Here is a 27,782-nt window from a genome sequence, read left to right as displayed (position 1 = left end):
CTGGAATATGAGGGACGTAGCTGAAGGAGGCAAACATTTTCCTCAGGACAAGAGAACAGGAGGGATGCCAAGGATCCCAATGGCAGAGCAGGGTAGCATGCACAGCCTCCAGGCTTTGAGCAGGAGCCTCTGCAGCGTGCTGTGCTGGCCGCTGGCTGCCCTTCAGGGTTGCTCTTGTATGGGCTGGGGTGAGCGTTTCCTGCCGTGATCGTTACTGTCTGCCTCTTTCCTGTCCCACTTTCATTGTGGAAATGAAGCAAGTGGCTCTCTGGATTTGTGCTGCTTGCTTGGGAACCAGGACATGACCTCTGCCTGAATTTTGCTAGCTGGCCTTAAGGAACTCACTAGCAGTACTTAAATGACGATGACTATCCAACAAGAATCATCTGAAATTTTCAGTATCCAGAGTGAGGAGAACTGGAAATTTCAAAGCTGCCATGCCTGGTCCCTGAGCTACTCAAACTCGTTTATCCAAAGTGCTCTCATCTCATGTATGTTAACAATAAATGCTGTAGTAAAGTGAATACAGACAGGCTGAATACAAAGAGAGAAGTCTAAGGGTCTGTGCAGACCAGAGAGCGCTATGTAAAGCTCCATAGACATGTCTCAAGCTCTCGTGATATTTTTTTATCTTTTTAAAGAAGAGGTTTGCCAAGCACATAATTGCAATATAAATTAGGTAGTTATTTTTGAGAGAGAATCAAAAATGGTGGCCGAACTCTAATACAGATGAATAGCAACAAAGGAAAAATATAAGAGCACTGTGAATATTACATTACTTCTAGTAGCGCTGAGCTCTGCAGGTACAGCAAGGAATGCTGCACAGTTTTCTCTTCTGGCACTTTGTCCCTATCAGCTAGTGTTGGATAACGTTAGTTATATGTTTTTTTCCTGTAGATGTTTTGTTGTGCTTTGGGTTTGTTTTTGTTCCTGACATTTATTAGATGAATTTGGCCATAGGTACGTGGTTTAGTTTTCCAAGTGTTTCCTTTTCTATAAGGATCCTTTGAATGCTAACACTGTAGGTTGGTGAAACACCAGGTAATGCTGGGGTAACTCTGCTGAAGTCAGTGATGTACAATGAGCATGAAATCTGCTACCGATGTACAACACAACAGTCTCTTGTGCTTTCATACAATTTTTCATTCCTGTCTGCTTTTTAGACTTGCCATGTCTCTCATCAATCTTTACGTCGGTTAGTAACAATTTGAAGTACACGTTTAAGCTTAATGTAAGAAATAATTTTCCAGGGCTTAGACACTTGTAAGTTAAATGAGTAGGAATAGGTCCCCCCTCCTCCCACCCACACACCCTTTAAATCCTAGCAGCTAGAAAAAGTGTTTTGTGTTGCTTACAGTAAGTATAGGTCTCTTATCTCTTCTACTTTATTCACTCAGGGACTAATTACCAACTTTTTACATGAAACAGCCTTACTGCGAGCTCACAGTGGGGCACACATCTTTTTCTATCCTTATTGGAAAGTAAACCCTTAGGTCTTCTGGAATATATTATATGTTTTACAAGAAATAGCAATTGCTTTTCTGTCAAACAAAGAATTTTTTGTCCTCTATAGCTTACTTTTGACGATTAAGACAAAAACAGTATTATAGTGTGTCAGGATCTGCTCTGCACTCACAGTAAAGATCTGCTAGTATTCCCACAAATCCCCAAATTTTGATTGTTTTATACATCTGCTATAAAGCTGTGCTTTAAGCTGAAACTGCATATAACATTCAGCCTGAGGAGAACACTTTTGCATATTTTTTCCCAAAAATGGGTCTGGTCTTTAGAGGGGGAAAATATTTAGGTTTCAGAGAGATTTTCTCCCTCTCATATTCCAAACATGAAATACTGAAAATTTGGTGGTGCATTAATCTGTAGAGAGATTCCCTTGGTCTGGGAATTTCAAAAAGCAAAATGAAAGAGAATGAGAGATTTAAATCTGAAAAATAGTAACTGCTTAGAAAAATAGTAACTGCAGCGTAAATATTTCCCAAAGAAAGCTGGTTATATTTTACTGCACGCATCTTTTATCAGACACCCTTTCCATGTAAAGCGATGAACAGGTGCACACACAGATAGTTCAGTTTCCTCTGTGGATTTTGCACCTTTGCCAGTCCTGGTACTGCAAGGATGAAATTAGGTTATGTTTTGGCTTCTCTGTGGGTAGAAGTTCCTCACTTCCGTAAGGCTGGAAAAACGTGTGTTCCAGGCAGTAAGACTCGATATTAGCCCAAGGTCAAGTTTTATCTCCCTGAATGGGTGTGCGAGCCTCAGCTCTGCAAGCAATATGTAGGATTTTATTAAAAGCCAACAGCCCCCAATGCCTGGCAGCTCTTAGGAATGGCAGTCAAAGGGGCACAGGTAAAATAGGATGGCTTCTAAACTCAAGTGGTGGGGCAAGTGGTTTCAGGCTCGCTTGCTGAGATGTCTGTTTGTCTGTTTTTTCCAGCTGGACTGGAGATTTTGTAGGTAGATTTTGCCATGTGATAAAGAAATCTTGGAAGGCAGGAAGAGTTATGGTTGGTAACCTGCCAGTCTCTGAAAATTGCCAACAGTTCTCTTTCACGGGAACTAATGGTAACAAAAGCAGCCCGGCGTAGCACATCTGCCATGGGTGTACGCCGTGCTGTATCTATGCCTCCTTCACAGGCAAAATGCTACAGAGATGGAAGATTTATGGTAAAGATGAGGTCGTTACTGCAAAATTCCCCTCAATGCTATTAGAGTGTGGTTGTACTGAATATTATTTATTTAAAAGGCACAGGAAACACATTTTGATAGATGTACTTGTTAATCAGTTGTAAGGTGCTATCGTCAGCGCTTCCCAAAACTTGAGAAACCTTCCCATTATAACAGCAGCAGTCACTTTTGTTTTTGTAAGATGCACAAGTCCATATTGAATACATAGAAAACTTTTCTCGTCTTCTAAAGGATTCTTTCTCTGGCACCAGTTAAGCTGTAACAGTGTAACGACTGATCTCTGACTTTATTAGGGTCATAAAGTAATTTTCACCTTCAGTTGAAGGTAACGTCAGATAATGGGCACATTGTTTTGAAAATATTGATTAAATTATTCTCTAGCAATGTATTTCATTCATGCATAAGTGTTGGGCAAAATGATATGCATTTCCAAAGCAAGAATAAGATGCTCCCGAGAGAAGCAGCTGTAATTCTCAGTCCGAATCTCAATCCATCCCCTCAGCATTCGGTCTTGGAGGACCTTTGTTTCAGAGCAACTCAGAACTCAACTACAACATATTTTTGTGGTGTTTTATAGTGGCAGGCTTCTTTCTAGTGTTTTTAAAATATTGAAGCATATTTTTCTACGCCAAAAAGGTTGTAAAATGACAGATTCTTACTGAGAATATCAGCTCCTGACCTCTACTAAGAACTGTGTTATTTACTTTTTTTAACAATTTTATAATTGCTTTTGCCACTGTTAGCCCTACAATGGAAAGGGAGCTAGGGGTTATGAAGCTGAATTCCTCTTCTTGTACAACCGAGAAATTATTTTACTAAACTTCAGTTTTTTTCTGTTCTTGCAGTCCCAGTGAAGACAAAGGGCGAAGCCTAATTTGGTCTCTCAAATCTTTATTACTGGTGTAATTACTGAGTCATCACTTGAGAAAATAAAACAGCTTGACTTTCGACAGCTCAGGCTGAGAGTTTACTGACTTGAAAGTTAAACAAACAAACAAAATGTCCACCCGCTTCTTATCCTGGCACCACAGGAGCCAACATCCTTATACCTTTCAAATGAGGCAAATGTGATAGGGTGGTCATTGAAACACAATAAAGCGGGGTCCTGCCAGGCCTCTTTTGGAAGGAAAGCTGCTCACAAGTCCAGAGCCAAAGTCCACAGCCCCAGCTGCACCTGTAAATGCAAAGTCCGGTGCTTCTCCCTGAGACTTGTGAGGGAAAAGCAGGGCCGGGTGCAGGAACAGCTCGGGCTGTGGAGAGCCAGTTGGGAGAGCTGGTTAAGGAAAGCTATACATTGCCAGCGGGTGGAGAGGGAACCTGCCTGGGCTGACATGGGTTTCAGGTTCCTGCTTCCAGGATTCTTTGTGCATTTGATCTGGTGACCACAGATCAGTCCTAGAAAAAATGACTCGACCCAAGTCTCTCTTTTCCAGGGACAAGTTCTGAAACAACTGTCCTGTGGAGCCATGATTGTATTTGTATGCAGGTACATGTCAATAAGCTGTGGCAGAAGTGATTTATGGAAGATCTCACAGATAAACTGAGAAAGAACGTGAGTTAAAACTCATTTTTCCTAACTCCTCACCAAGTCCCAGGTCCGTAGTATATGCCTGGGCTAGAAATGTTTGTCTTCTAAATATTCTGTTGGAATAAGCACAGATAAGAAAACTAGTATGGTAATTATCACGGTATCAGCTGGCCTCAATATGTACATGTTTACATGCAGGCAGATCCACAGCCCTAGCATTAGTTTTTATCACACTGTTACCAGAAAAGAAGTATCACATTTGATAAAAATAGAAAATTAAACTTATGATAAAAGAGTTAACAAAATAAGAATAAACAGGAAATTTAATGAACCACGTGGTTTGCCTAGTTAATTTCTGAAACATCATTTTAATCTTCCATAACACATGAACAATACAGGATTGTCGGTGTTTTAAAGGAATTGGCTGCCAGTGTCTACAATTTGTAGGGTGTGAATAGTTTAAAATATCATAAATATTTATGAAGTTCCTGGGAATGGTGATACGGACATCATGCAAAATCCTTGAAGTTATGAACTGAGGCAGAAAGGGTGTTCTATGCAGCTTGCGATAATAGGCAGTGCTGTATAATGGAGAGGAGCAGCGAACAGTCTATTATTTGGATGAGAAGCAGCTAAATGTTCGGAAAAAAGGGAATGAAAATTTTAGAAATTCACTTCCTTCTAGAAAATACTTGCTTTGCTTTTGCTCAGACCTTTGCAACTTTTCTGAATTATTGGATTTATATTTAGCTTTGCTCTCATGAGGAGTTTGGATGCTAGCTATCCTTTCCCTCTCTATCCTTCTCCTTCTACTCAAGTACTGTTTAAAATAGAAATAATGGACCAGGTTAATCTCAGAGGTATTTCTACTGCTGTCACTGGAACTGCACCAAGGGGTGACATAGTCCTAAACCAAGAAATATAAATATTTTCTGGAAAAATATCCTATATAAATTTCTGCTGAGGTTAAAACACAGAAGTACAGCTGCCACTGAAACCCTTTTGAGTAGCAGGCTGTATCCTTTTATAAAGCCCATCTGTCTCTGCAGAGTATAAAAAATGCATGATCATAAAAAGCAGTGCTCCTTAGGGGAAAAATCTCTCTGTACTAATCTTGTAGTCACTTTACAAAACAGTTTTTAATCCCAAATTTGCATTTGATTTTCAGTCAGGAACTTTTGTGGTTTTTGCAAAGTTTTCTTATTCCATTAGAATAAGATATGAGGTACAGTTTGTTCAGGTGGCAAGTCCAGACTATGAATAAACCAACGTTATCATATGAAAGAGAATTAAACAGGCAGATCCAAGTGGGGATATATTAAGCCAAATTTAAGCTCCAGTAGTTGAATTTAGCCTGTACTAGATGTCTGGTTTGCCTCAGGATATATTCAGCTTTCCAGCTAATCGACTGAGGAAAACTGCCTCAGGTATGATAAAATTTACAAGACAGCTCAGTCGAATAGTTCTTGTTATAAATACTAGCTTAAAGGCATTCTTCTGGTCTTTGGGATCAGGACTGTATTTGCATTTAATTATTATATTTCAAACTTTTTTGAACTTGGTTAAAAATATTAGACCAGCCAATTATATTGTTATAGTGGTTTATGGATAAGAGCAGAACTTCATACCACTTTTTTATTACTTGGTGAATTTTCTTTGCACTTTTCTTTCTGTTTACATCCAAAGTCCCACAGGAGCAAAGATTATTACAATATACTGTCTCTGAAAGAAGGAAATATAGCTAAGCAAAGGTGTTTTAGTGATGTGCTGCTCAAAGGGGTGCAATACTGTACCATGACTGTCAGTGTTATCATCAAATAATTTAGAATTTTAAGTCCTCTGCCTTATTTTGAGAGAAGGCTCAGTGTGATACAATCGGCCAATCATCATTTATGGATGTGTTGATTTTTAAAAATATATTTTTTCTCTATTTAGATATTTTTTTAAGACATGATTTCACTAGCTTTATGTGCCAATATTTGCACTAGCTTGGAACTGAACATGTTTTTTTCACTGAACTATGTTGCGTTAGTGGAAGCAGATTCTAATCTAGAAAGAACATGAAAAAGACGATCACTTATGCCCGTGTAAGATGTGGGAAGTGGAAATTGCTGAAAGAACTGTTTTTAATATACTTTTGTTGAAACAATATAAAGCAAAGGGTTATTCATTTAATTGCTCAGTGCTGAAAGCACTACAGCATAGCTGCAGTAGAAATGACTCCCATTAGCCAAATGTTTGAATTTTACTATTCAGAAGAGCTAGACTTCACTGTTGACATTTACAGCTATTTACCTTGTAAACATAACTGCAAACAGCTCACAAGACCATTGAGGGTACATTGAAGCTGTTTTGTCCGAGATGCTGTTTCAATTCTGTATCAAACTAGTATTGACAAAAAACTTTCAGGCTTAGATGAAAAGCACGGATGAGCTCAGTCCTGTTGTATATTTGCAAGTGGCAGTCATCAGATTATTACCAGGCCTGACCACACAGCCTGTGTGCTTGCCTAGATGTGCTCTTTGAAGCAGGGTGTTTCCCCATCTGTAGGTATTTTTTTGGTGGACAGAACTGAATTGCCATTTGGAATGAAACTTGTTTATTTTTCATTTTATAGTAAAAGTTATATGAGCTGCTTCTGCAATTTTTGTAGTACTAATTTGGATTTCTTACTTTAAAGGTTAATCTTCCTGAATGTTATGTCCAGGCGAAGAAACCTGGCTTTCCTCTAACCTTGTGTCCGTGACAGACAACGGCTATACATTGGGCGGGACACAATTCATGTAAGTACACATGTGCATCCTCAACTTTTAGTTTCGTGGCAATGCAAAGGCTTTCAAATTCTAAGGTATTCAGCAACAAACAGTGCATTCATAGCTGTAAATTACCACAGTCACCAAGTGCCAAGGTAATCACGGACTCCTGCAGCAGAGCCTGCCCGCCTGCCCTGCAGGATCTCCATGCTGGAGGATGCCAAACAGCCTGAACATGTTGGGAGCAATGTGCTCGCACGTTTACTTTTGTTCTTGGCATTCTTGGTTTACATTTGCTAATTGGAAGTTAATGTCTTCCCACAGGCAAACAAACATATTTAAACCAAAAATTACACTATTTTTTTCCAAACTCTGTATTGAAAAGCTTTTCCTAGTGCACAGTCCGAGGAGCACCTCTGAGTCTGCCATCTTACTGGAGTACCTTTTTCACCTCTACTTTATCTGTATGATTAACGCAGAGATTATTGGTCTGTTCACCTTAATCTAAGTCAGTTTACTTGATGTAGTCTAGTTCAATGAAGATTAACACAATTCTTAACATTTCTGTCTAACCAAACCTAATGATCTTGCAGTGAAGCGCAGCCCAGCAATACTTTGATATTCATTTCCTAGGTTGGCTTCTTTTTTTTTTTTTTTTTTTTTTTTTTTTAAAATAGAGATCCCAGCACAGAAAAGACAAATCAAGCTTGACACCTGGATAAAAAATCACGTACTGGAAAAACTTGACATAGAATTCAGTGGTGTCAAAAATACTAGATATTTGATGTTTCAAATTCAGACATTCTTCATTTAGACCAAAATAACAGACATTTATAGTGCACCTTACTGCTGGTGACTATTTAACAGCTAGGTGCTCTCACAGCATGGTACTCTTTATGTGCTCAGTAATGAAAGTTTGCTATTGATTTTTCTGTAGCTGCTTGTAACTATTATAGTTGATACATCAATAGAAAAGGAAAGCACAATGTTTCATAGGAGGCAGAAAATCAGAGAATACATGATGCTGTGACAGTAAATCATGGCATAATCTCAAGAATTGATAGATGGTTACTGCTAACTTGAAACCCATGGCTTTCTCTGAAAAGACTAGCCTATAATCGCCCAATATGTTCTAACAGACTGACTGCCCGTAATAGTGGTAAAGGACACAACACAATGTTTCATCTTCAGAATAATGGTTTCCGCAGGCCAGGTTGTTTTGCTGGGGTGGATTTCGTTTTGTGTGCTACCGCAAAAGAAGGGCGAAAGAGTGGTTGGAATGCAATTTAGATTAATAGGTAAAAGTTGTAGGAAAAAGTCTTTTTTTTTTTTTTTTCCTCTTTCTTCCCTCTTCAGGAAAGAGCACAGAAGGTTTATGTTTAAAAAAAAAAAAAGAAGAGAAGTCATTAATTTTTAACAGCAAAAGTCTGCAGTTAGTTGAAAAGGAAACGCAAAAGAGCTGATTATTCTTGAGATCAAAATATTGGAGCTGTTTTGTCAAGAAAGGCAAATGCAGAGAAAATAAGTTTACCACAGCCATTTCCAGCTCCACAGCATCCTGAAAAGGTGCCAACGGCACGTAAGTAATTGAAAGCTCTTTTAAGTGTCCGCTTCTCTCTGCCATGTTTTTGAGGGGAACAGTAATTTCAAAATTTTACAGTATGCCTAGTGAGGTTTTAGCAGGAATGTTCTTAATTGCTCTGTTCCCTCTTTATTCCCTGGCTCATCTCTGGTATTTATCTGTGGTTTTAATTAATTGTGAGGGTCTTATTTCCCTCTCTCAAAACAGAAAGGGAAGAAGAACCACAGGTAGGAGTTAGCTGGCCAGCTGGAGCACAGTGGGAAGTTTAAAGGACACTGCTTCCCCAGTAGCCTCTTGGCAATGTTCCTCTCTGAAAGAATATTTTCAGTGCACAGTGTTGTTTTCCAGCACTGCTTTAGGGGATGAAAGTCTGATACCCATCCGTTTCAACCTTGCTGGTGTCCGTTCTCTAAAGCCAAAGGTCTTCCAGAAGAGATGGACTTAGACAAAAGGAAACAACTTTCTCAAGCTACCACGCACTCAGCCTGTCTCAGTCTGGGCTTGAAGAACAGTCCGTGTCATTTATTCTGCCTCGGCTATGGGCTTTCCCCAGTGAAAGATCAGATAGCATCTTGTCTCATCATGACCAGTTCACGGATCTCTCTCACAATTTTTGGTGCTGGGAGAGAGGAAAGATGCTGTTGTAGTGTAATTTCCTGTTCTGATGCTGAAATCTACCTCCCTCTTGAGATGACACTTTCCTTCACCTGGCAAGCAGAGGTGTTGTGCAAAATGTTTATAATATGCATCAGCTGGGGAGAACTCTAAATGTAGGATTTTCCTTATTAATCCTTGACTAATCTTATAAAGTGAACTCTTAAAATGTCTTTAGGAGGATGGTCATGTGCGGACTAAACCTTTGCAAGCCACCTGGGCTGTTTTGGGGCTTAAGTATCTATTTCAATTTGCCCCATGCCCAGTAGCTCTGCAAAGACCCAGAGCAGTACAGGGAACCTCCGCTCTACAAAGTTCATCCAGCCTTAGTAGCAGCTTTGCCAGGGCCTGAGGAGCTGCAATTTTCGCTCCCCACCCCTTTCCTGCCAGCAGAAGTCAGTGGGACGTGCTCCAAGCCATAAGCTTGGGAACGAGTGTTTCTGCACAGTCCCGTTCCGTCTCCCAGTTCGTGATCACAGCTGTGTTCAAGGCTGAGCCGTTAAGTTTGTTTCTGAATTTTCTTTCATTGTTTCTTTCCTGTTTGCCTCTATTTCCTCCCTCTCCATCTCTCACTTGGCTTTGATCACAGTTCCGTGGTTTCTCTTTCCTTCCTGTACTTTTCCCCGTTCTCTTGACCCCTCTCCTATCTCCAACCCCCCGTTCTGTTTCTCTGGTCCAGTTGCTGCTGTCCCTCATTTTTACCTCCTGCTCTTGGTTCCTGCTGTGCACAGGTATCCTCTTCTCCACCACTCCTCTCCCATCACTCTTGCAATTCCTTCTTTCCCCTGGCCTTTTCCTATTTATTTCTCCTGCTACTTCTTTTCAGCGTTTCTTTGCAGTATTTCACCCCTCTATTTTTGCTCCCTTAGAGACAGCCATTGCTTTCTTTTCTCTTTCAGTGTCCAAGCTGGCACAAGCATCAGAGGGATAAGAGAGAGAGGGGAATGTGGCCTATGTCTGCGGTGTGTCTCCAGTGCATGGCTGACAGTCACACACATAGACTTTCAGGTAGGAGCCTCTGCAGTGTGTTTTCAAGTAAAAATGAGTGAGGAGCAGGTCCTAGTTTGTAGTCTGTACATTCTTGTATTAAAATTATGTAATAAGTAATATGTTATAGCAGCTGTGAAGTGAATTTAGCCATTGCCTTCCTTTAGCATGTTCCTCTCTCAGTGAAGCATTTAAGTGTATGCCCAAATTAAAAATATAGGGTGGTCTGACTGGCTTCAAGATTAGGTATATTCACTGATTTATTTATATCTTTATATGTAACCATTTATTCCCAAATTACACTGGGAAACTTGCCTAACAAAAGCAGCCACTGATGTTAAACACTGCTACCAATAGCAGCAAAGAAAAAAACAAACCCTCTATAATCCCAGACTTCCTTTGTTACATATGAAATACACTCAAACTTGCACCTTGAACATCTACTATGTATATTAAAAATGGGACAGAAATTCTAAAAGTATTTTCAAAGCAGAGACAAATGTAAATGTGAGTAATTTGAAGGTGATTCCCACCCTGAACTATTTTAAATCCATTCTTACTAATATTCTATATACATATTAGAGAGTGAAAAAGTGCAGAGTGCACCACGTTATTCTGAAATCCCCACTGTCTGCATACAAAGGCAGCAGTACAGAATACAAATACTGCTTGATACCCGTGTTTCTAATTACTTGTGAGATGTGTATCTATCAAATATATGACCTAATTTTCTCTCAAGCATCTAATCCTATTGTTATTTCAAAACCTTCCAAAATACGCATTTTAGAAAAAAAAAAAAAAGAAAAAAAAGAAAATGTACTTGCTGAAGATGGTTAATGTCTTTTTTTTTTTTTTTTCAAGGTTTGCAGCTGTCAGACAAGCAGACAACATAAACCGGTGATGATCAGATTGGATCAAATTCATGCCTCAAATGATACTATTATATTCAACAGTTACTTGAATTTGCAACATTCGTTGCATTTTGTGAAACAAAGTCAGGACAAATCAACAGTGTTTATTAATTTTTCTCTATAATTTAGTGAAGTTTATCTAAGAAACTTCATCAGCCATGAAACAGGAGGCAATCTCTGGAATTCTACAAGAATTTAATCATTTATGACTGACATCCAGGGTGGAGATGAATGAATACTTATTTATTAAAAATAGTGGTTTAATTCTTAACTATAACATATAACCCCAGTATATATATGTATATTTACTTATATATTTTTTGTGAATTCAATACATATTATATATTATATATCTATATTTCTAATCTCTCTATATAATAGTATATTATATATATATAATCTGTATTTTATTCACAAAAATAAATGATTGGAAGTTTCATCAAGAAACATATCTGTAATATAGACACTCTCCTGATTTCTTTCAGACTGTCTGCACAATGTATGGAACCTGCATGGGAGGCTGGACTAAAACCTGTCAGCTCAGTGAAAAAGCGTTTTCAGGAGCAAAGGAATGTTTGTCAAAGTCTTTGCTCCATACATCATCATTTAGCATCTCTAAGAACTTTCAAGGACTGCTTTTTAATTGTTTGGCTTTGCTACAGGTTTTGATAGATAAAGTGAAGGTAAGATGTCTTTGCTTTTGTTTCTCTATAAAGAGTTCAAAAATCCCACAGATATAAAAGAACAGGGCAAAAGCAAATCCACTCTGTCCTGCATGTTGCACACAATGCTACAATTTGCTTCTAAAAATCTCTTAAAAGATGAATTCTCACAGTTTTTGCAAAGTTTTAGACACCAGCGTGAAAATACAGCAAGGAACTCCTGTCATGTTGAATTATTAACAAAGAAAAAGATCAAATTTACTCAAAATGCATTCCAGGTATTTTAAATCAGATTCGTTTAACTATGGTCTTTGTTTTGGTATCTGTAGATATTTAAATGGTATCTATAGATATTTAAACAATGATGTTTCAATTTGTTTGTACCTTACAGAGTATCTTTAATACTCTGGATTTCACCACTTTTTACAAAGATAACTATTCTTTTCATTTACCAGATAGAGGAACAGATATATGAAAGACTTCAAAGCTCCATAGTCTGTAATGGAGTCAAAAACAGAGACAAGAGGGTTCATTTCTGTATTGAGCAATGCTGGCTCCCTTACAGGAAAAGTCCCTTATGAGATGGTCCTAAAATGATTTTCTTGTCCATATTCATACATTTTCTTTCCCAGAGGATTGAAGTAGAAAAGTGGATCAGCTCTTCTAGCAGCAGAGTGGAGAACCTTGGCTGCTTTGCCTGAGAGCCAGAGAAGAGTTAAATGTTTCACAATCAGACTGGCTATTTAACTCTTCTCCTGACCCACATAATCTCTAATGAGAAAGTTATACCTAGTTTCCATAGGCAAGGCAGGACATGCAGCAGTGAGGGGCTATATAAATAATCAAGTTCAAACGCAGCAGATTGAGGGAAATTTGTAAAAACTGTGAAATTGGGAGACTCATGATGAATTTAATCATCTTGCCTATGAAATTTACTGATGTGGGGATAAGAAAGAACCCATACGATCATCATCATTACCTCCTTCATCCTTCTGCCAATGCCAGCCATAGATCTGGCAATTTGTACATCAAGTTTGTAACTTTTGATTGAGTTGTATCATAATACTTTAAAGAAGTGGTCACCTTGATTTCAAGAAAGGGAGCCTCCATATTATATCTATAGATGGGTTCTTCCAAAAAACAGTGATCTTCACCTTGAAATTGGACTACTTCTAATATAATTAATCCCAAATTAATACAATGATCCTGCAAATATGTTCTTACGTTGACTTCCATGGAATGGTCACAGCAGCCATTGTCTGCTGAATTAAACTTTTAACAAATATCATGTGGCCTCATCATAATCACATCTCAGTTACCACAGAATTTCTTCCTTTGACCTTGGCGTACACCACTGCCAAGACACCCTTACGAGCTCATTAATATGCTGGTTTTTTTTTGCATCCTCCCTTTTCTCTGCTATATCAGACATGAATTGTGTTCACTTTCAAGGTCCTATAGCTGTTCCTTCACTACCTATCATCAACCATTCAGTGTCACAAGGTCACCTCCTGCCTCTGAATTGCCCGCAATGCCATCTCCATCATCTGTTCACCAGTTTTCCAGACCACGTGCTTTCTGTTTTCTCCACTCTGACTCATGCTTAATAGGAGCTCTCCCCAGCTCTCTTTAACTACTTTCTTCATATCCCCTTGCAAAACTTTTTGTTGTGACATTTAAGACAGGTGACTCTGGGCTGTAGGTGTGTTGGGATTGTGCTTCGCATCCCTCTGCCATCCTCTGCCAGTCAACACCTACCGATCCTCATCTATTTAGACTGCTTATTTTAAAGGAGTATAGATGTATTAAAATTCCACCTGCCGTTAAGGATTCTGAATCAGAAAATTAGGAAACGTTACTATTAATAGTCTGAACAACAAGTTTGTCATAGTGAAAGGATCCTCCTAGTTAGAGGTCTCATTTTATGTTCTCTGGTGTCATTCCCAGCCTATCTGTGGCTGGGAATTCATTCCAAAAAGTCTTCTATTTGAAATCTTTTAGTACAGCAAAAAATAGTCAAGAATCAAAGGGGGGCAAATATTTTGTCAGACACTAGTACATGGAATAAATGTCCTTAAATAAATCTTATCTTTATCTATTATTCAGCTTTCAGCTAACAAATTATATTCAGTCCCTCCCTTGTTATAAATACATATTGATTAGTTTTAAACTCTGAACTTCAGAATGAGTTATATCTGGTCACTGCTAAACTGTTCTCTTTGCTAAAGGGAAAAAAACCTCAACACCCATTATACTGCATTTAATTAAGACAAGCATCAGCTTTATGTACCATTATTTGCTTCTGCCAACTCTCAGTGGCATAAATATTGAACAGCCACATCTTCCGAATACTAATCGATCCTTTCTGAATTCCAAATGATTACATAAAATTTAGGAAATGTTTCTTTGCCAGTATTATCCTCAGATGCTTACTGTAGTTAGAGTTGAGATATGAGCCTGGACTTGACAAGTGTGCAGTACATATTTGTTTAAATTCAGATGTAATGTGGAGAAGCCTGAAAGCCCTGGCTGAATGTTAATTGTACAGAACCCCTCAACTGTTCTCTTACTGGTCATCAGGTGCGGTCTTAAAAGTACACTTGGGTAACAGTGTGAATGAACATAACAAAACTGCCAATGGATTTAATAAAACCACCTTATAGCAGCCCAAGTATACGTATGTGATATCAATAATATATGTATAAAATCGAGGATAAAAATATTTGTATATTTATAAACTATCAAAAGTAAAAACTGCTAGAGCAACTATTTTGAATAGGACTTCAGTGCTCTCTGAAGACTTAAGACAGTCTTCAAGACTTGAGTACTGTCTGTCACAGCAAGTAAGAAAACACCTCCGTGATGACCAGTCTGTCCCTAGGTAAGTGCTTCGTTGTGGACTTATATTGGCTTGTCAAGGGAGGCCTTGCCATGCGTTACTCCTCGCTTCACATTCATAGCACCTACCTCACATCCTGCACTGAGGGTGCTACATGAAGGAAAATTATTGTTTTCTGTGAGTTTTTTGGATACTAAAATATTGGAATTATTTCGGGGTGGGTGGGCAGGTTGATTTTTGGCTAATTCCTTTTCTTAGTGAGTTCACATGTTTACTGGACTGTGCTTTGATGACCTGGTGTAGACTCTTTAACCAGGAAGTGTAAAAGGCAGATCCATAGTTGTTGAAAGTATTGTGCAATTACTAGGCAGGCAGCAAAAAAGATTCAAATATGCCAAAATTTGTTAGGTTATTCCTTTATATCTGTATCATATCTATGGGTCTATAATAATCCTGCGTTAATTCTTTATTGTCTAATTCTAGACCTTTGTTCCCTGTTTCCTACTTCAGGCCATTTTGGCCTGATAAGACCTCCTGCCTCACTGACTCCTTCATTTCTTTCTGTTGCTCTTTTTGTTTGTGTGCCCTTAAGCATCATAAATACTGCCAACATTTAATCAATATCCCTTGTTATTTAATGCCCAGTTGATGCTTATTATACACTTATTTTTTGATCTGCATAGATCGTACCCCAAATTAAAACCTCAGCAAAAGCTGTGGAAGTGAAAATATGTACAGCCCAGTGTTTCACCATTTTTGCTACTTTTTTTTTTTTTTTTTTAACCTTATCTTTTGTGTAGATTTAGATTGCAAGCTCACTGAGGTACAGACTGGCTAGTCTGTAAATCTGATAGACATATATACATAAAATACATTAAAAATACAATAGCTAATTTAATTTAATTTATTTTTAATTTTTTTTTCCAGCTTCAGAGTTTTTCATAACCACATTGATGTGAGTTAATGGAATCAGATGAAACAAAGCACAGGCAGACTTTCTGCTGCTTCTTTTGCGTGTTCACAGGAAGCTACTCATAGTCCTGTGAATAGAAAGGGTAGAGTCTGTCTCGAAAATGCTTCATTTCAGCCTGTTTCATTGCTATAAGGAGCTTAATAGGAATGTTTATCTTCCAAAAGTGCCTATAGCGGAGTCCAATACTGGGGCCTACTCCTCTAATCTCAGCTCTGGAGCTTTAGGAAGACTAAAAGCAAGGAAAGATTTGCTAACATTTCTCTTACCCAACAGAAATGGGTATGGATTATTGCCTAGTCAGGGTGGATCTCTGCTGAACCTGTAAGTAACACCGTGGTTTGTTTGAAAACAGTTTTTTTTTTTCTTCCTTTAATCAAGAGCCCATTGTTTGTCCATAGCAATTAAATGTTTACCATTTCTACAGGTTCCTCTTGTCTTATGTTAAGTGAGATGTGAGATCAATAGTGGCTCTGCAATTATTTGCCCATTGATAAAGTCTTCATTTCTTAAATGAAGTACATTTATCTGTGTCCTGACAATGATAAGAGAGCAGTACCAGTCAGCTGCTGCCTACTCTAGCATTTAGCTCCAGGCAGACACGTGCCTGGACATGGGTCAAATGATGTCTAACTTTCTTCCTATTGGCATTTCACTTTACAAACTGCTTTGATGGGAGGTTTGACAAATCATCCTTGCTGAATTTGAATAATAAAAATTAGCAGGACAAATAGGAAGTTGGGTAAAGAGCAATGGCTGATTTCAGTGACCAGTCTGTAGTGTGACTGACTGGCGACAGTTATATGTTTCATTAAAAAAAAATAAAAATCATTTAAATGTAGTAATTTAGCAAGTGGAATTACTGAAAAATTATCCGAACTTTATTCTGTGATAGGAAGAAGATCAAAGAAACAGTGAGACAAATTTTGGCTCCAGTAAAATCAGAGAAATTGTCTTCCGTTTTAGTGAGGCCAAGATTTCACTACAGTGGAACATGGCTATCTATTTCTTTCCCAGAATTAGATAATTCAACATTGCTTTTTTAAATTTTTAATTTCTAACTCTTCTAACTCTGACAAAGTAAGAAAGGAGCTTCCAAAGTACTGTCAAATTCATTAAAGAAAATTCAAAGAAGCTGATAAACTGGCACAATTGCTTTTTCTATTTGTAGTATATCTTGATTCAAACTAGCAATTATTTATGACAAAGGAAATTTTATTTAGTTTTAGACCTACTTTTTGATAATGTGTACTGTGGACTATACTGGTTATGTTTTATAGAAAAATTAGTTGTATTTCTCTGGGATTATGGTAAAGAAATTGCATTATTGTCAGTTTGGCTAGCTTTCAGAAAGCCAGATATGTTTGTTATTTAGTAGGAAATTCAATGAAGACTTACTTGTCTGAACATCAACTTTCTCAGATGTTCTCTTTCCACGTTTTGGATGTGAATTCATACATGTAAAGCCTGCAGAACTAGTGTTAAAAGTAGGTTTAACACTCAAGTTTCTCAAAGGTTTCTTCCTCCTCTCCCATTCTGCAATGTATGCCCCCACAAAGCAGTCATGTTTTGGGTTTTGCAAATAGGTAAACCTCAATGAAAGAAAGGTTTGTAAAGATAACAGCTGTAAGAACTGAAGTTCTGATTTAGTTCCAAGGAGGCTAATAGCTCGAGATAACTGAAATGGAGATTGATTAAAAAAATAAATTGCTATTTCTAGACCACCTAAACAGAAGACTTATTTCAAGTAAATCATGCTGGTAGACAGATTGCTCCTTTGCAATAAAATGCTTTGGCTCCTGAAGTCCATCTTGTCTTCAAATAAAACATTCAATCAGCATCCAGCGTATCATTTACAGCGAAGGAGCACGCTGGTACAGAATTCAAACATGTCGATCAGAAGTCAACTTGGGGAAGAGGTGACTAGAAGGTGGTTTATACCAGGCTACACAACCAAAACTTTTGAGGGCAATTTTGATCACAAGACCTGCGTCTATTTGCTTTAATGTGATCTCAGGTGTCAGTCAGACTGCTTGATTTGCATAATGCTGTTCTGGTGCACAGCGAGAGAGGAGAGCAACAGAGGTTTGTGAGGAGGTACGCAGCTGGGGAAGCACCACAGAGGACTGACTCATGGAAAGATTGTTTGTGATTCTTTAAGGGAACCCTGCTGGACTAGTGTAATAGATCTGTCAATCATGTAAGTGGATCAGAGTAATGTGATTGAATTTAAATTTAGTCTAAACTTCTGGTGTGTTGACAGAGTAATCAACTGACTGTTGATGGTGCAGTGAAGCTGTGAAGGAAAGTGTTTCTACATTTCATGTCGTTACGAGTCAAGGCTCTTGTTACTCTAAAACACAGTTGAGTCCCTGCCATGCACAAGGAAGTCATCCCCACTGTGGTTGTGATGATTGTGCTGGTTGTAAGGACTGCTTTGTTCCCTGTTGACTTTTAACCTATGGGCACACAAAAGCTGAAGGATTGATTCAGGTGAACTGGTTATCTGCTGAGAACAATAGCCCAAGTGCGATGGACTTGTTCCTCTGCAGGGACTGGCAGTGACTGGATTAATAGCATGAGGAACCACTGATGGCCAGACAGACAGTCACTGAAGTATGAAGATCCATTGGCTTGGAAGGAATTTTTGTTTATGTACAGAGAAGTAAGAACTGCCTGGCTATAAAGTGTTTTATTTTATAACTGATGGAAGAAATGTAAGTTACCTAATTCTAAATATATTAATTCTCAATAGGACTACACACCAAGGAGATGCTACACTGTCTAAAAAAATAGTTACCAAAATAGTTTGGCTTCTTGAATGATAACTGAGTCAACTTTGGCAAGGTTGTTCAGTTGGGACAGATAGTTGTAGAAAGGAACAGAGCTCCAGTGCCTGAATGTACCACTCACTGGAGTGGCTGCAGAAACATTTGTGTGCTGCTGACTACAAAGGTTACGATAAACATGCACCTATCTAAGCTTCAATAGCATCTTCTTTAATGCTACCAGCAATCAAAAGCATTTTCTTGTTTAAACCCTTTGGAAACTCTGACAAGTAAACAATGAACAATTTAAAAACTAGCACGCAAGACTGATATGATTTAATTATGTTTTCAAAAAATTATTGTGTGCTATGGGGCTTGAACATTATTTTACTGATATTTTACTAAGCTAATCACTGCTGAAATGTTAGGAAAAAAAGACAATATTATTTGCCCTCAAGGAGATTGCCATCTTGTGAAAATACAGGCAATATGGTACAGCCAGGAATAACAAACAGCTTTAGAAGGCAGCTTCATAACTGTTTGGTTATAAAAAAACCCACAACCAACCACAACCGACAACAAAAAAAACAGCTTCTTCTCAATAAATTAATTCTGTGGATTATTGACTTTGTGTTGCCACACAAACAATAGCATAAGGCTTTACTGGATTGGTTAACACTGTGGGAGGGCATCCTTAGAAATGAAAAAAAGCTGGTATGTCTTGAAGTGCTTCTTATTCCATTAAATATTGCAGAGACAGATTTTCAACAAGAGCCTGCTCAGATTTGTGAAATATTTTATTATTAATAATATGTTTTCAATGCTAAGACCAGTTTTCTGTTGAGATGCCTAAGAGACAAAGGTATGTGTCAAATGCACCTTGATACTTAGGTACAATAATTGCACCCAATTATTTCAGCAGAATTTGATGCTTAATTAGTTTTGACAGTCCTGCTGAATGCCTACCAGCATTGTTAGGCACTTCAATGTCTTAAAAAAACTGACTCACTCAACTTCAGCCAGACAATTCATTCATCATTTTGGGTACAAACTTAAGTACTACTTAGCTGGAAAAGGTATCTATGTTTTTCATTTGAGTTTTGTCATCATTCTCATTAAATATTTGCCTTAGTTCTTTGGGTCAGGTGACAATATCTTTATATTTTACTCTTTGTAGAAAACATCTAGCTTGGACTTTTAGCAAATCAAGTTATGCAGTATGTTAAATAGTGAATTAGCAGTTTCAAAGGTGCAGATCCTTTCTTCGCTACGTCATTTCTATATGTAAGTAATACGACTATAAGGCTCCCATTAGCAGCAGAATTAGCTCCGTAGCTAATATAGTAGCATAAATGAGAGAAAAACTGGATAACTTGACTTTATACAACCTTGCAAGGTATTTATACGCATCTGCTTTTGTAGCTGAGTATGCTACCTTGCAGAATTAGAAAAGCTGAAGGTGTAAGAATGATTCCTAAATCAATGCAGAGTACTTGAAGAGCTGATGAAAGTGATCACACAAAAAGACCACCTAAATGTGAGCATTTTCCAAATGTACTTCACTTATTCAGCTAATTTAAAGTACCACTGAACTGAGATGAATTCTCTAAATATTTTATTAGAGGAAAGCTACAGGCTCTTCAGACACTTCTGTACCACTGTCTAATGACTGTAAAACCTACTTATTAGGAATTAGGAAATCTGAATTCTTGTTGTTCATCAGATTAAATAATAAACCATAATTTCTGTTAATAGAAAGCTTGCTTTTCCATCTCTGAATCTGATGTGGAAAGAGACAAAGTCTTTAATATAAAATATTAATAGCTTCCAAGCAAATCCATCATCTCTTTTCCTAGGAATCAGAATGTACATAATTCATAACAATCATTAGCTAAGTAATTCTTATTTTTTTTCTATATGTTTTGTGTCCTATACCTCTGAAGTATTGATTTTTTATTGTCGTGTTTAAAGAGAGCTTCATCTAAAACCTTCCAAAACAGGTACGAACTCTATAAACATGACATGGAAGGGCATATTTCAGAGAGTAATTGAGGCTTTACAGTGTATCCAAAACATCTTGCTCCTTTTAATTTAAATGCAATTGTATTATAATAATTTATTTGTAAAATTCTATTCTCTTTACATAAGATTTTTAAAAAACTGATAATTAAAGAAAAACATTACTAAATGTCACCACTTTTGATATTTCTTTCATTATTATGCTTGGCTCAACTTTTCACTCTCTTCATAGACAAAATAACTTTTGAGTAAAACCAGAATTTTGCCTATGGAGGGATCTATATACGTCTGGATCTGACCTTATTTGTTTTTAGATCTCTCCTTTCTATTTCCTTAAAGTAAATAAGAAATTCACTTGGTCAAAGTTTATTTAGACCAGTTCTATTAAGTCAACAAAATGCAAACTTGAAATGGAAGACAGGAAGAAAAATCTTTTCCTATGAAGTCAATAGGAATCCATCTCCCTAAGTCCTCTTTTTTTCTTAATTTGTTATTTTTATTATTATTATTGAATCCATCTCCCTAAGTCCTCTTTTTTTCTTAATTTGTTATTTTTATTATTATTATTTTAATTTATTATTCCTGGCATTGGTGATATTTCTTGGCTGATTCATTGCAGGGCACTGGTTTAACTAATTTGTCTTGCATAGGTATCTTTCCCTTTGTGTCCTCTCTGCTAATACAAAACAATCTTCCCTTTAAAGGTTATTTCCTTGCTAGATTTGCCATAAAGCTATTATCATTAATCTACACTTTAAGAGTTCCTTTCACTTTTTACAAACTATGAGTTGCATTCCTGATTTATGTGTTAGGATGTGACAGCCATATGCAAACAAAACTGTTTATACTTACTGCAAATGCCCTTAAAAAAGAGGGTTATTTCAACCATATTTCCACACCATCTGCTTTACATAACCATATTCAATATCATAAAAATATACCAATCAGTATTTTCTCTGTCCTTTAGAATTTATAATGGAATTTTATTCTTGTTCTGGAATATTCATAAAGTACATACAGTAAGCTTGTAATACTCTAGTAAATTCCTTATGTTTCAGGAATCAGTTGCATAGAAATCCACTTTTAATTTTCCTACATAATTTTCCTTTGTGAAGTGATAATTAAAAAAAGAATCCTCAGTTTACTGTGAACCTCATAAAATATACTTAAAGTCTCATTCATTTTTCAGGAAAAAAATAATAAAACCAAAATATTTTTAATATTTTAAGGGGGAGAAACAACAATATTAAGTAAGGAATACGAAGAGTAAAATTTACGTACCTAAACTAAACAGCACCAGAAATTTGAGACATACGAATTCTCGTAGATCAAACTGTAGGGAACGAAGCTTTGCTACTAGTTCTTGTGCATGGCTCATAAGGTTGTTGAGGGTGGCTCCAGCTTGCGACGCTATTACGGAATAATCCACCTGTAAAAGAGAATTATATTTCTGTCTGTACCCACAGAACCACTTTAGAATGTTTCAAGCAATCACATGTAACCAGGATGCTCCTGGATAAAAGAATCACTCTCAATTTAATGATGTTATCGAGTCAGGATGATTTTATATACAAACCTATTTTAGCACAACAGTATATATTGGAAGTATTATTAAACCATATATCTTAATGGTATGTCACATCACTGTGAATGCCAGTTTGTCTGTATTAGCTTTTTTTAGAGGCTTTATATATGACTACTGCTTATGACACTGGTAGCTGTGCCCCTTATCAGTTTGTTTTATACACTTGGTGTCTCTTGTTCTCATTGCAGTTGTACAATCCTGTGGAGAGAGACTGATTGAAGGGAGCTTTGCGCCTACGCTGGGCATATTAGTCCAGAGGGACATAAAGGTATTCATGGGATACAGTCTGGTGTCCATAACTTGGCCAGAAACATCTATTCAAGCCCAGAAATGTCGGTATATTCCCAAAGGAAGTGGAGGCATTGTGAAGGTGGTTTCTTTTGTCCTTAGCTACGCACAGTCCTGGCACTTGCTGGAGCTGGTTCCAAGGGACTTGTTCTGGCAGTTCCTCCTCTGTTAAGGGAGGAGGAGCGGGCAGGTGTGTGGCACAGGCCAGCTGCACTGAGATTGTCCCGAGCAGTTACTGCAGCACATGAAGCACCTTCCTCTGGAGCACAATAAGAAGTGTGACTGCTCTGGGAGTCTGCTGCCCTTGTCGTGCTGCTCATCCCTTCTCAGGAGAGGCTGACTGGACCACAAGCTGTCCTAAGTGACTCTTGTATATAGAGGCCCAAGAGAACACTGGAATATGCCATATTACAAATGGTAATGTTCACAAGCAAGGTATATTTTAAGCCCTTCCTACCTGACGTATCCAATGATGACTGTTGTTGAATTCAGGCAACCTCCCTACTGCCTGCATACTAAAATACCTATCTAGAAATGCCAGTGTCATTAAGGGGATGTGTCCTTGCAAAAGGACACACCAGCCTCTGCCATTCTGAAGATGGCCACCACCAGCTTCTGCAAGCCTTGTCGTGGGATGTTGTGCCCAGAGAGGCGCCCAGGCTCTGTGGCCTGTGGGAAGGCCATGCTCCGGTGGTGAAGTAGCGTAGGGGTTGGGGTGTGCAGGGGATGGGGACAGTCACTCTGACACTAGGCCTGAGGTGAAGCTGGAGGCTGTGAGACCACGCAGCCCCGGCAGCGTGGAGTGGATGTAACCGGCATGTTGGGCTATCCGAGCAACTGCCTCTGCTGAAGTGCCTTCAGCTCAGCCCTGCTCTCATCCCTTTGCTTTGCAAGTGCCGCTGTCCTGTGAAAATGGCCCTGGGCACGTTGCTTGCCCCTGAGGTAAGCTATCCCTGATCAACTGGCGGAGACCTAAACAAGTTACTGAAATGTTTTCGAAACATGTAGGTAACTTGCCTGGCTGCTGTAGTATTAGCAGAGCTTTTCTCTTTTAGGGGCCTCCATAGCAACAGGAGAATTGGCAGCCATACTTCACGTAATCACACGCTGAAGCCCAGCTAATGGTAAGTGCACACTTTGGATTAATGATGTGTTCAAAGGTATTGGTGCACTTATCCAGCCTTTAAGGCCTCCCATAATAAAGTAATTAATAAAGAACCAGGTACCACCGGAGGCAACAGAGCAATACTGACAATTTTGTTTTTCCAGGCACTGATCCCTTAAAATTATTTTTTTTTAAATAACTGTTAAGGAACATGTATTTTGAAACATGTTTTTCAATGTTAAAACTATTGAATTGATTTAATTCAAGTATAAATAGTTGGAAAGCAAGAAAAAAAAAAGGGAGGACTTTAAACCTGTCAAAATTTCAGCCAGGAAAGATAAGATAGATGATTGAAAGGGACTAAAAATAGCTTCTCCTAGGGATGACCTTAATATAATCAATAGGTTACTGACTTTTAATAAGACATTTTATTTATATGTACACTTAGCACTCTCAAGACATTGATTGAAGGCAACTGTACAAGAAAAATGAAGTTCCACTTTTTGCATGGATGTTAAGAATAACACTGCTCTAACTCTGCAAAGCATTTAAAGTTATGCTTATGTTTCAATGAAATCAGTGGATTATGGTTAAGTATCCTGCGAGATAGGTTTTATTGCTGTCTGTCACACCTGGGAAAACTGAAGTACTGAAATTAAATTGCTTATTCAGGGCCAAAGAAATCTGTGACAAAACTAGGATCTAGCCTTTGGAAATCCCAGCCAAACTGTCTTTCATAATCTGCTTTCTAGTTCATCTGTTGGTTCTGCCCCCCCCCCCCCCCCATTTCTTTATATATATGTGCTTATATAAATAAGAAAAAAAAAAAGTTAGTAACATGCCCTTAAATAGTCTTTATTTGTAGAGCAGTTTAATATGGTGACATGATTCACCTACTTCCTATTGAGAAACTGGTCACATACAAATATCAACTCATTCTCAACTTAATTTCCCTTTTGTAATTTTAATGCTTTGTTATGTGTGTGGGGGGAAAGCTCAAAATCCCTCACTGAGGTTCCAGTTTGCAGGGGAAATATGCCTTCCTCTTCATAATAAGAAGTTAAGATGTCTGGATGTCAAGAATATCAGTGGCCTTAGTGCAGCGATTATGCCGTAATGGAAAAACCCAGTAGATGTCTGGGTCTCCCACCATCCCTCTACTGGAAAGCTCTCAGGCAACCTGCTACTCTTTCAGGTGCATTTAATATTTGCAGCACCAGCAAATTTGTCTGGGAGGCAAGTCCTCATCTGCCACTCACCAAGAGCAGGCTGTATTAAATTTTTATATTTATTGACATTTCATTACCATAATTGACTGCAGTTGGTTCTCTAGTAGAAGGCACAGGGCTGCCTCCTAAGCAGGAGAATTGGTCCCTTGAGTAGGATTTGCAATTAAAAACAATGCAGAATGGATTTTTTTTTTATTGTGTAAATATGATGAGTTGAATTTTCAGCTTTAACTAGAGAATACTGGGTGTGCAGAAGGCTTTTTTCAAGAGTGAGCAAAATTATGAGTCAGTGGAAAGACGACCCCCAAAGGTGTCAATCAGTTTATACAAAATCAACTGTGCATGAAAAAGCCCCCGTTAATGTCTATTCTGAAAAAGTGGTCACATTAAAGAGTATGCTGTCCTGCTTGCTTGGTCCTATATGCAGAAATTGATACTAAAAGGCGTACTAATTATTTCACCATCCAATTCATGATTAAAACTGCTTTTAAAAGTCAAAGATTAAAAGAGCTTGAGGTCTTGAGCAAAATGCTGACTTACAAACTAAAATCATAGCATTTCATGTTGCATCACAAATTTCATTTGGTAAAATCAAATCCATACAAAAAAAAAAAAAGAATCTTGCTTTCCAAGTAATAGCATTGTACAGTACAGTTGGTTTTGGTATTAAGGATGATGGCATGTTGACTGGTATTTTTGAAAACAGATGCTTCAGTGAACCTTCCTCATTACCTATTTCAGAAGTAAAATGATGGGCATGAAGTTATGGCTGCACAAACAATTGGAGGTGTAAATTCCTCACAAGCCAGTATTCAGTTCTATCTTGCATGATGACTGTAGTAATGATGAAGAAGTAATGATAGGGGCTTAATTGGGTTAGCTTGGTACGAAAGCAATGCCAACAGAACAGCACTGAATAATTTATGCTGCCACTTGTTCTTGCCATTCTGGTGCTTAAGCTTGCTTGTTTAAGCTTAGCGTAGATATCACTATATATGCAGTACTGCAGGCTGTGCTGTAGTACCATTTGCTAACTGAAGTGCCTAAATCTAAAATTAGATACTAGAAACCTCCACTCTGCTGCCACGTAACTTTGTGCTTCAGGTCCTCATGGCCCCATTTTCCACTAGTTCTTGGGGTGCCAAACTGACTTTAGGCATAGCCAGGACTATTCAGGTCATGACACCGTTTCCAGCTCACGCTACAACTCTTTTTAGATTTATGGACTAAATTGCTTTCATCTACCTAAGGCATCAAAAATACCAGAGTGGGAATTTTTCAGCGGGCCACTGACTGGAGCAGTCAACTGAGATGAGGGAAGTCTGAGTTCAAATCTCCAGTCCAAAGAGTGTGTGAAATAAATCAGACTATAGCCTGGCAGTTAATAAATTACTTAGAGCCTAGTCATCTCTTTGAAAGTTAGAAATAGCGTGTGTCCTCAGGTAAATCTCACGCATCCTATGGATGTGTTCTGATCATGAGTATTGGGCAGAAAGGCAGGGACCTTCGAGAGGAAGGATTTGCTTAGTATTTAACTCTAGGAGAGAACTTTCAGCTGTGAATTGCAAGTAGAAAAATGTACTTAGCTCCTTTGGACAGGCAGCATTCATGTACTTCTCAGCATTTCTGATGGCTACCTCTTACAGTTACCCCCTAGTTTGCTGGCCTTCCCTCTTCCCTGTGTTGCAGAGGTAAGGGATGAGTGGATGAGGCTGCAGGCTCTGCAAGAGGGCATGGGAATACAGAGGCACTAGCAGCAAAGGAAAATAAACCACAAAGCTGATAGTATTAGTAAGAAGGTCATAACTTAAACGTGACTGCAGAGAGACATGGCAACAATGACTATTTTTTTTCTAAATCCATTTCTTGATACAGTTGAAAGTGACTTAAAAGTCCAAATCCTTTTAATGATGGTGAAAGCTAGTTAGGCCAGTGCAAAGTGTTTATGAGAATTCTGTTTTAAAACAATATATTGTAGTAAAGTTTCTGGAGTTCAGTAGCATTTGGAAAGTCAGCCATAAAAAAAAATTCTCAGCTGATAAGCAGAGCAGTAAGAGATGGAAGTGACTAATTCTGTAGATTTTGTTCTCACATGAAGGTCCCATTTAACATAGTGAGGTATTGTTTGAGGCAGAACAAAAGACAAGGCTTTTTTACAACATGAAACTACACCCTGGGCTAAATAAATGGTGAGGCTGAAGGCCAGAAATGCAGGGAGCACTTGTACTTTTTGGTTTTGTAGATGATTTGTCATAGTAATGAATAGGTCTTGAAGCCAAATCCCTGGTTTCACTGGGCTCAGATGGCTCTGGTGGAGTCAGGTGGTGGCCTGTGGCATTAAGTCCTTGTCTCTCCGCCCACAAAACCAAGCCTAAAGTATAATGGTGGAATCAGGTTCCTTCCTTCCTTCTAAAATTAAATTGTATTCGATTTCTAGGATATGACAGTGGAGTCATATGTCCTACGGAAAAGTTGTGTTGAACTGTACCATCCCTTGTCAATGTTTCAGCAAGCTTGCAACAGTGTACAGACTGTAGTATTAGCATGCTTTTACTTATTAATATCTGTTATCAGGTACTTGATCTACCGGAATGACACTACTGTGAGCCAGAACCATTTGTAAGTTAGATCAGTGTGTGTTTGGGGCATGGAGACAAGATGCCGAGGATGTCTGGGTGCAGCACAGCGACTGTCCTTTTTCTGCTCTGCTCCATGCAACTCTGGCCAGCACAGGCTGCTGCGGGCTGTGGGGGGCTCTGCCACTGCTCCCATCCTCGGGTGACAAACTGCTCTGATAGCCTGGGGACTCACCCTCAATAGTCTGTCCTGTCTTTGTAGTCCTGACCCAGATGGGAGCCTGAGAGTTGGCGCTAGTGGCTACATGTCTGGGTGAGCATTTCTCCCAGAAGAAAGCATTGCGCACAATAAATAGCAAGCAAGTTAATTTACTATCACAACCATAATTACTCTTCCACTGTTTCATGAGGTAGGAGAGAATATATATTTTACTGGCAAGGATGGTGGTTATTAAATTCATTTTGATCTTTTCATATAATTAATAATTTCATTTAAAACATTTAAAACAATGTTCATATTATATTTCAAAGCAAATGAATGTGGAAAAAACACTTCGGAGAAATGCCTACATACAAAAATTGAGGAGGACTCAGCACAGACAAAACCAGCAGATGCTTGTATC

General features: G+C 38.3%; 2 protein-coding genes across 11 annotated transcripts in view; one reads left to right on the top strand and one right to left on the bottom strand.

Annotated features, from left to right (window-relative positions):
- NR5A2 (nuclear receptor subfamily 5 group A member 2) overlaps positions 1-27,782 on the bottom strand; it is a 90,596-nt gene that overhangs the window by 4,675 nt on the left and 58,139 nt on the right. For all 4 annotated transcript variants that reach the window (XM_080601759.1, XM_080601758.1, XM_080601760.1 and 1 more), the window contains exon 7: positions 21,658-21,805. In XM_080601759.1, coding sequence (XP_080457885.1) covers positions 21,658-21,805 — 148 coding nt within the window. The remainder of the gene's footprint in view (positions 1-21,657; positions 21,806-27,782) is intronic.
- The window catches only part of LOC308198766 (uncharacterized protein), a 60,718-nt gene that overhangs the window by 31,213 nt on the left and 1,723 nt on the right, over positions 1-27,782 (top strand). The window contains exons 7-10 of one of the 7 annotated variants that reach the window (XM_080601762.1): positions 4,137-7,014; positions 10,120-10,228; positions 11,069-11,104; positions 11,604-11,801. In XM_080601762.1, coding sequence (XP_080457888.1) covers positions 6,926-7,014; positions 10,120-10,228; positions 11,069-11,104; positions 11,604-11,801 — 432 coding nt within the window. In that variant the 5' untranslated portion in view covers positions 4,137-6,925. Of the gene's footprint in view, positions 1-4,136; positions 8,564-8,583; positions 11,021-11,068; positions 11,802-22,149; positions 23,374-27,782 lie in introns of those variants that run through there. The other 6 variants (XR_013954186.1, XR_013954187.1, XR_013954188.1 and 3 more) reach the window with 6 other exon arrangements.

This window comes from Anser brachyrhynchus (assembly GCF_964034855.1).
Source record: "Anser brachyrhynchus genome assembly, chromosome: 8".
In the NCBI taxonomy this organism is placed as follows: domain Eukaryota; kingdom Metazoa; phylum Chordata; class Aves; order Anseriformes; family Anatidae; genus Anser; species Anser brachyrhynchus.
Note: the sequence above shows the minus strand (reverse complement) of the source record. Positions and strands in the feature narration are given on the sequence as shown.